Source organism: Durio zibethinus, chromosome 13, assembly GCF_047325235.1.
Source record: "Durio zibethinus cultivar Kanyao isolate XHJ-2024 chromosome 13, ASM4732523v1, whole genome shotgun sequence".
NCBI classification, from domain to species: Eukaryota; Viridiplantae; Streptophyta; class Magnoliopsida; order Malvales; family Malvaceae; genus Durio; species Durio zibethinus.
In genome coordinates this window covers 816842-826761 of record NC_143174.1, presented here as the reverse complement: position 1 = coordinate 826761, position 9920 = coordinate 816842, and the positions used below count along the sequence as shown (strand labels likewise).

At 33.3% G+C, this 9920-nt stretch overlaps 1 protein-coding gene across 1 annotated transcript; it reads right to left on the bottom strand.

Moving 5' to 3' along the window:
• Window positions 1-2340: 2340 nt before the first annotated feature.
• LOC111302643 (uncharacterized) lies at window positions 2341-6242 on the bottom strand. The gene is made up of 3 exons (XM_022898458.2): window positions 4728-6242; window positions 3861-4531; window positions 2341-3769 (listed from the first exon to the last, which is right to left on the bottom strand). Exons 1-3 carry the CDS (start codon window positions 5834-5836, stop codon window positions 2745-2747), a joined length of 2805 nt encoding a protein of 934 aa, XP_022754193.1. The 5' UTR covers window positions 5837-6242; the 3' UTR covers window positions 2341-2744.
• Window positions 6243-9920: the final 3678 nt, after the last annotated feature.

The following is a 9920-nucleotide window of genomic DNA, read 5'->3' as shown; positions in this document are numbered from 1 at the left end:
TGAACCTAAAATCAAATATAAACAACAATGAATTGTAAGGAGATAGGGATAGAGAATCAAACACAATGATTTATAGAGGTTCGATCATTCTCCACAAGGCACCTACGTCATCTCTTCTTGGTTGTCCACATCAAGGCTTCAATCCACTATTGAAAAAAAACTCTTACAAGATACAAACCTATCTTATACTAAATATCTATCTTTTTCTCAAGGCTTAGATAACAACCTCTACCCTTATAATATTAAGAGGATACCTCACCTCTTACTTAAAAGATAACCAAAATAATTTTTGCAAACTAAAATACCTCTCAAGGTTGAGTGTTTGCCTAATGAAGTACAAAAAAAATGATGAATGAAACACAATAATATTTTGGATACAAAAAATACAAAGGATATTGAATTTAAGCTCTAAAAACTCTTGATTCTAAGAGAAAATAAAAATATAACTTGTTAGCACTTGCTCTCTTACTTCATCAATCTTCTTGGTGTGTTGGAATGCCCAATTTATAGAGAAATTGAGGAAACAGGCATTGGGAATGCTTAGGAAATGAAAATAGCCATTGAATGGTTGATAAAATAACCGTTGGAGATGTATTTGCCCAAACCCGATTGATCTCTTCTATGAGGAGATCTATTGGTTCATGTTTTGAATGAATTTGCCTTTGAAAATCATGATCTGATCGATCCCTTCCATGAGGGGATTGATCATGTCGTGGCTGGGTGGTTATCTCCTATTTTGCACTCTACTCACTAATTTGATTATATCTTGAGTTATATAAATCTAAATCACAAACCGTTTAAAGATTTAGAAACTAGACTTAAAGGGCTTCCTATCCATATAAAGTCATCATCTAATTCATTGAATACGAATTATAGTGAATTTTTAAAGTTACCTTTTGTGCAGTTTTTCTGACAACTGCAGAGTATCTAGTAAAAATTCAAAATCTTTTCTTAAAAAATTTAGATTTTAATTTTGTTTAATCCATTAGAAAATATACTCAAAGAGCTTTCCAACCATATAAAATTCAAATATTAAAACTTTGTGAATTAATACAAAAAAATAAAATAAGTTCAATGTTGAAAAACTTTATTTTTGTAAAATAGCTTTCTTAAGTTAATTTATTTCTCAAAATCAATATTATCAAAATTGTATTAAGTCTAAAATAAATAAATTCACTTTAAAACAATAATTGAACTTTCATTTAAGCTTAAATAAATAATCTTTAAAGATAGATTTGATTTGAGAAATATGAAACCAAGAAAGGTTTGTTTAAACTTTGAAAATCATATTATTTATTTAGTACAAAAATATAAAACTTAAGAATATGTACTAAATAAATCTTTTTCAAAATCTTGATTAAGTTTATTTAGCTTTAATGTTTTGTCATTTCAAAATAAGGATCAATTCAAGGCTAACAAAAATTTTATTAATTTTTTATACAAAATTTAATTCAAAATGATTGAAGGTAAATAATTAAAAATAAATATAGTTAATAATTTTATTTTTAATTATTAAAATACATTTATTATAAGTCACATGGTCATTTTTTAAGATCATTCACATGTCAATATTATAGGCCATCCACATTGGACATTTTTTTTGGTCAAAAATTTTAGTTTTTATATATTTATATAAGATATAATATTAATAAGGTGTTCAAGATATTTAATGTTTATTATAATAAGTTGACTAAAAACTAAAAATAAAAGTGAAAGGAGTAATTTATGGAATATATAAAAACTATCATTTACTAAATTAATAATATATTTTATAACAATGTATGTTAGAGTGCTTAAAAGAAAAAAAATATATATTCTAGTGTGCTAATAATTAAAAGATATAAAAATATATTCATAAGTAATTAACTTTTCTTTTAGTTTTTTTAATTTATTGTTTTATTAACCAAGCTAATTGCAACTTGTTCATGTAAGGAAAGAACATTGTGTATTTCAAAGAGAATAAGTGAAATTAATTTAATCTAATTAATTATTTTTTAAGTAATCATAACATTTTAAATCAATAAGATGCATTAATTAAAAGACACATGACAATTTTTTAAATTTATCCACATAAAAGAAATGTAAGTTATTGATAAGACTATTTTCTTTTTACCTAAAGTTTTGATTTTTATATATTTATATAGCATTTGAGTTGTAACTAAAAATTTTATTTTAATATATAAATGAGAGAATTAAAATATAATAAATTACTTTAAATATCATAAGCAAATGTTTTTATGATTGTAATAATTTTTTAGTTCATTTTATGATAAGTTATGTAAAATTAAAAAAAAAATCACGATGATAATGAGTGCAACTATTATTATTTTATTCATTATGTTCGTAATTACAATAAACGCGATACAATTATGATTGCAATTTAAATCCTTGGATGTTATAGTTATGGATCCAATTATATTTTTACGCAATAGAATCAAATCAGAGAGAGTAAAATATTCCTGGTTTAATTTCTTTTATTTTTCCTTTCTGGGGACAACTACAATTTACATCAGAGCCACTTTTGGCTTCATTGAAGAACATCAACTCTTTTTCTCCATCGTCAAATCAAGGAAGAAACGATGTTAAACCTTTGTTTCTCGCTGTTTCTCCCCCTTTCATGGTTCCAATGACTGCATATCAGCAAAGTATATAAAAGCTAACAAAAACAATAGATTGTGATTTTCATTCTTTTTTTCTTTTTTTTTTTGAAAGAAATAAAGAATAACCAAAAACAAAGGATTCAATCATAGGAATTTCGAGCATCGCTGTGGCAGGCCTGTCACATGATCAACCGTCACAATCTCTGTGGCATTATCGCAACGTAATACATCTCGACCCAACTTGGCTCCTGCTGCCTTGAGCCCCTTCAGTGAAACAGGATGGTTGAAAAGGTTGAGTGATGGCAGCTTTGAGGCTGGAGGTAACTTCCCATTAGGCAACAGGGTTCTAAAATCTTGCTTCAATAATGGGACTTCAAAATCTGCCTTGTCATGCCTAACATAATTGTCCTTTGCACTGATGTGAGCCCCTGGTTCCATATGGTTAGTTGAAAAGCTTGCTTGGTTTGGGAAGTTGGGATACAGGCTGACATAGCCTCTGAGGTACATCATGTCAATAAGAAACTTCTTCCATGAAGCTTGCCAACCATTTGTTCTAGACTTGGGGATTTGAACTGGATTTGCTTTGGCATCTTCAGTGAATCTCATGTTCATGTACACATAGAACTCTCTCCAATGCTTGGGAAAGAAAACTGCACCCCAACTACAAGGTAGCTGGTGAAGATAAGGTGTATTTTGGTGAATGCGCTTGAAGAACTCGGTTGGGTTCCATTTTGGCCTTTCTTTGACAACTTCAACTATCCGAGGAGTGTAAAGAGCGATCGATGAGAGCTCGGGAAGGGATATTTGAGGGTCATAATGGTATGCTAAGAGAGCATATTTAATCCACAGATAGTAGTAAGGAGAGACTTCGATATCGTCCTCAAGTAGTAGGCCATAGTCATCATCTGATGTTGGGTACCAACTCTCACTAACTGCTCGAATGAGCCCCCCTTGAATGATTCTCCTTCTGAGGGTTTTTGGGCCATGAGGCCACTCAAATGAATCTACAAGTTTAATCGTTGCCTCGTCCACTTTACTGTCCATATTGAAGCTGATAGGAATCTCATCTCCAATATAGTATGCATCTTTGAGAGATTTAAGAAGCCTTTTTAAGGAAGGAGCACGGTTTTGTGTAATTATGTTGACAGAGAGCCTCATCCGGTTCCAATCTGCAGTTAACAATTGACCACTTTGATTATTGCTCATTGCTCATCAGATATACAGATATAGCTCTAAAGGAGAAGAGGTTGGCAATCTTACTTGGTAATGCTGTTGATCTTAGATCAGCCATCCATAGAACCTTCGAGACAGAAGGCCTTGGTAAAAGTACCAGTGTGGTACCATTTGCATTCGCCTCAGATGCCATCTTCAAAGCTTTCTTCACGTTGGGATCGATGTCTGTCACTGTGATCACCACACTGGGGTTGTGAATTTTGATTATTCCTTTCATGCTAGAGTATACTGCTTGCAACACTGGGACCTCAGAGTTTGATGTTCCTGATAGTGCTCCAATTTGCAAATCGAAAATCTTAAATCTTCGCTCTTTACAAACCAGCTTTGGCCATTTCAAAGCAGCAGCAGCATTTTCACAAGGGCAGAAATTGCCTCCAGAGACTACAATATAAGCCTTCTTGCCAACAGTAGATCTAAACTTTTCAAGCAGTGGTGCAAGTGCCTTGACCTCATCAACGGAGTGAGCATAAAAGAGAGCATCAATCTTTTGAGGATACATTGCAGCCCACTGAGTCATATAACCAGTAGTTAGTGCCCTCCACCACTGATCATCTCTGACTTCAACTATGCCCTTGAAGATTACGGTGGTTTCTGACACATAGGCAAGCCTGTGTTCACTATCACCCCAAGATTCTTTGTCAGTTGCGTCAACTGGAAGAACAAATGAGCCTGCATTTCTGTACTTCTGAAGCTGATAGCTGCACAAGTTTGCAAAATATCAGTACTAATAGAAAAAAATGCCTCTGGACTGTCACTATACTTACTGTTTACTATGGCATGGTGACACTGGGTGTGAAAATGAGTAGGACCAATGTCTCTATGCACATGAACAAAATGATAATATTCTCAAAAAAAGAACAAAATCTGTCTGGGTTTAGGTCACTGTAAACGTACCTAAGGTGGAGATCTTCTCCAGTCAAGAATGTGAAGGGTGTCTCAATGAAAAGTGCCTTGACATGCTCAGCAGATAAAAACCATGAGCTGGAAAGAAAATCCACCTGCACAGTTTTATCGACTATAATATCATAGGCAGGGTCAGGCAAGTAAAGCCCTGCCTCCTTTGATCGGAATTTCCTATAGCTTGGGAATGTAAAATCCTTCTGTCTAAAAGGCAAGATCCTTCCTATGCTGCCCAAAACAGAGTTCTTGTACTTTTCAGTTCCTGCTACATGAGACAAAATCTGTAGCATTTTCTTTCCAGGAATCATGTCATCATCGAGGATATATACAAGATCAGCTTCTGTTTGTAAAGCCATTTGAAACCTGCCATAGTACTTGAAATCATAGCTTGAACTAATGAAGCTGATCCTTGAATCGTTGTAGCTCTCTACAATTCTCTTTAGAGAGTGCTCGTTTGGACTCCCAAATGAAAGCACCCAAACATGATAGAATGGAAGCGTCTGTTGAAGCAAAGAATCAAGCTGGGAACAAAGTGTTTTCCTCTTGAAATGGTTCAAGAGCACTGTCACTTTTGGTCTGTTTGGACCGCGCATATCCCACTTGGATTTCATTGCCATTAACTCAGCTAGAGTTTCTGTACCAATGGTCTTGCTTTGAAAACCCAGTATCTCATCATACAACTCTCTCTTCAACTTGATCATTTGAACATCATTGGACTTCTTCTGCATGAAATCAATCTTCTCATGCTCACAAACTTGGGATGGGGTAATTGGAAGGATTTCAGCTCTGATGAAAGAAGCAGACTCTTGGTAGCGGCCAACAACATGTGATTGTGATGGGATGATGAACTGTTTCATGTTTCTTGCAATTCTCGTAGCCCAAGTAAAGTCTGGTTTGGTCCTTAAATCTACTGCTGGACCCATGTAATACAAAAGGAATGTTGCATACACTGCAAAGGCAAATTGCAGGCAGGTGAGAGCTGTCACAAGCCGAGTAGAGCCATTTTTAGGAGCCTTGACCTTAGCCTTTCTTCCAACATAATCACTAAGCATTCCTTCCCAGAAATCCCCACTTCTCATATTCGGACTCCGGACAAATCCCATTTCATGAACTCATATACCAAAAAATGTATACCTACAAAATTCAAAAAAACGAAATATTTATCAGTCAAAACAAAGTTCAAACATTAACGTCAATGTTAGCACAGCATTAGTCTTGACACTAACCAAAATTTCACAGAATATATATCAATAATCAGTGGCTGGCGTTGTGTCAACACAAATACTTGGAAGAATTCAAGTTCGAAAGTGAGAAATGGGAGAGACAAAGTGGGGTGTTGAAGAAGGTGGTGGCGAAGGGTAATGGATCCTGTGTGCCATTGTATATATATAAATGGAAAGGTACTAAATGGTGAAGGTGAAGCACCGATGAGAAATGCAGCAAAGGTCACATGGGGCAAAACGTTTATATTAATAAAGTGAATTAATTAACAATATATTGTTGAATTTACGCGTTACCTTCACTACTTCTCTTCCCTCATACATTTCATTAACAGTGCGTTACCACCCCTAAGATACCACCTTAAAAAGCCGGTTTTAATGGCGTAGAAAAGGGCTACCTTGCGTTTTTGGCACTGCCTTCACAATCCCATTTGCCTTTTTAATTCTCCTCTTTCCCTCTCTTTCCGTATCAAAGCTTTTTAACACTGAAATTAAGATATTCCCTAGATCAAGGCTACCTGTCCACTGAAGTTTAATACAAGTTAAATTATTAAAAGGACAAGAAACATATACACATGAATAAATAAAGACAGCATGGAAGCCATGCATTACCTTGGTCCTAAAGAAAATGAACTAGAGAGAGGTTAATTACAAGGAGGGAGCCTTTTCTTCTTCATAAAATTAAGCAAAAGACAAAAAAGAAAGAACCTTAGATTCAACAAAAGATTATTGTCAATGGTTAGATTGAGTATATAAGAGAAATATATAAGAAGGAGAAATAAAAAAATAAATTGAACAAGGCAGGGTTGACTTTGCATGTAGATACGTAAATGAACATAGCAGCAAGCTCTATCTCTTTGTTAATGGCTTTTTGCCAAACTCCTGCAAGTTGCATTGATGCAAGAAAAAGAAAAAAACCCATAACTGGATTTGCTTGCACAAGGGAGAAACAAATTTTAAAACAGGTTTGGTCGATTTCTCAAGATAACCAAACCAAAGGAATCTGAATATCTAGCACATTGGTTTGGAGATATCAAGAGTACATTCAATTGAGGAATTCATGTTGAATCCATGCTTTTCAACATTGGATTTTGGAGATATCAAAAAGTACTTGCTTAATAGAGTACTATTAAGATTATAAGTTATAACTTTGTGTACTATAGCAACTTCTTTGAAGAAATTAGAACTTTTGTAACATATATCTTAGTACCAATGTGCTAAAAATCTCACCTTGAAATTGATGATGATGATGATGGCATGATCATTCGAGATCTGTTTTTAAGCTTTATGTCAACTTCAAGAATTGGCAATGGAACCTTCCATAGTTCCTCCATAAACTTAAGGATTCATCAAGTACAAAAAGAGGCTTGTTTGATATTATTATCAAATCTTATGAAATTTATTGTTTATTTTATTGTTTACCAAGCACATATTTAAAGACCTTATTCGTTATATTTTTATTGTATGTTGAATCAAAAGAGACTTCTTTTATTACCATTGTTATCTCCCCATTTTTCAAACAAGTCATAATTAGGATAATTACCCTCTTAATCCTACCCACATGAAATGTAAGAACATGCAGCAAATCATCATTATATATAATTACTAGAAATTAAAATCGTTAAACCTTCTTGAACATTCTCTCTCACTCTCTAATTTTCCCCTAACCCTCCCTCCCAAAGTCAAAACCGTATAAACCCCAAGAAGAGTCAACCTTTTAACAACCCTTTTCAAGATCAAATTGCACTAAGATGATTTGAGTCCAGCACCAGATGGCCAACGTTGACAGGCTGAAAATAAATTAAACATGTTAGTGGAAGCCACATAAGCAAAGATTTAAGCAATTTATTGGTGCTATAGTTTTATATCACCTAACAAAAATAGGAAAATCTCTCAGGTTTTGAATCAAAATCCTCTCTTCGGTTTCCATGTGCAGCTCCTCTTCCATACCCTATCATTTTTTTAGAAAATAATACTATTATATATTGTGGCTAAGTCAAGGTGAAGATTTTTGGTCTTAATTGGTGTGTGTTTATATAAATTTTAAGTGGGATGGTGCCTAAATGGATTTTTTTGAAGCAGCTCACATGGTTTTGATATTGACTTTTGGATTTTTTTTTTTTTTGTTCGTTTGTGTAGAGTTACGAGCTTCATGTGAGCCAATTCATTGAAATGAAAATATATGGTGACCTTCAATATTAGGGGAAAAATATAATGGTGATTGCTTTTTTTGTGTGAAAAATTTAATAATTTTTGGATTTAATTATGTGGGTTTACGAATATCACATGTTTTAACTTTAGAAAAATAATACTAGTGTCTAGTACTAGTAATAATAAGTAAACAAATGATTGACTTTTTACAAAAAAATATTATAAATTAAGAAGCATATAATGAGAGTGTTTGACGTTACTCTTGCTATTAGTTATGGAATTTTATTTTAAGAATGTTTAATAAATGGTTTAGGTGTTTTTATTTGTTTTATTTTATACGTTTAAAACCTATTAATTTTATAGGTTATTTGTTAGGTGTTGCTTAATGCTATCATTCCATAATTAAGAAGTTATAAGATCAATAATTCTAGATGTTTTTTTTTTTTTTGGTGTTATCTTTACTCGAGGATTGTGCAAAGAAAACAGTGAAAATTGAATGAAAAGCCCTGGATTTAACAATTACAATCAATTATGCAACACAACTCCGACCAAGAGACAAAATTCTTTTCATTTCATCAGCAACTTTGGCACAAAGTTGAGCATTAGAGAATCAAATTTCAACTTCAAATTAAAAAAAAAAAAAGTTAAGCTTCAAATAATGAACATTTTTAAAATTCAAATATCAAATTAAATATTTTAATATGATTCAAAAAATAATTCATGATATTATTTAAAAAAATTAAAGATTTTAAACTTTAAACCGTAAATTTTAAATCATAAAATCTAAACCTTAAAACCCTAAGCCTAACTGTTCAATCTCCCAACTTAGCTGTGAAGAACTCTCCCATGCTGCGGTTCATACTCCTATTACAAAAAAAGGCTCGTTTCTGTCATTTAAATCGTTTTTATCGTTATACTTTCATTACAAATTCAATAAAAAATATGCTATATTGGTTTCAATTTGGGCCCCCTTTTCTCTCTAAATTACTATGGAGCTGACATGTGGGCTTGCTTGATTCCCTTCAAATTCATGAGCCCAATTTCTCAACAAAGAGCTTGATCAACTCATGGACTGTGGTGTCCAAATCAATTACAGTGGTTCCCTGTCAACTTCATATGAACCACTTGCAAACCCAATCAAAATGGGCCGCCCCTTAGTCCTAAAGGTTGATGGCTTTGAATAGCCCATTCAAATCCAATGACAGTGGCTCCCTTTCAACTATGAACCATTTTCAAACCCAATCAAATTGGGCCTGCTTCTTTGGTCCTAGAAGTAGATGGTTACTGAATACCCCATGGGTTATGCGTCCATGGCTTCCTTACCTCTTTTTTATTAGTTTTTCCTTGCATGGTAGCTCATCCATAGGAAGGTTGCCAATGGCAGTTAACTATTATTGTCAATTTGCTATAGCTCGATCTTAAATTTCAAATTTTTTTTAAGTACAAGAGAGATTGTTATAGCTCGAACTTAAGATCCCTACCTATATTCTATCCGATCCTACTTATCACTTTGAGTTCGTCTAAGTGACCTATAAGATCTTTAAAATGTTTCTAAAGCTCCATTTGGATGAGCGGTTCATTGAATGGCAAAGCTGTCGGAACCCTTCACTCTGTTAACCCAAACAGTCACTAAGTGTGAGCTAAAGATGAATACATGCCATGCCAACACTGAAAGATGATTTGTAAATTGCCTTTTCTGGAATACAATCACTTAATTCTCCTCTTTCTCAGCTATAATATGATTTGTTCTAATTGTGTAAAGAATTTCCAACTTGTAATTAATGTATTAAAACAATGATTCCAATGTCCATTTTTT

Excerpts from the sequence above, each read along its gene's own strand:
- LOC111302643 (XM_022898458.2), bottom strand. The coding sequence starts at position 5,836 with ATGGGATTTGTCCGGAGTCCGAATATGAGAAGTGGGGATTTCTGGGAA. Across the intron at positions 4,532-4,727 it reads GGAGAAGATCTCCACCTTAG|CTATCAGCTTCAGAAGTACA; the intron begins GTACGTTTACAG and ends AAACTTGTGCAG. Across the intron at positions 3,770-3,860 it reads AAGATCAACAGCATTACCAA|ATTGGAACCGGATGAGGCTC; the intron begins GTAAGATTGCCA and ends TGTTAACTGCAG.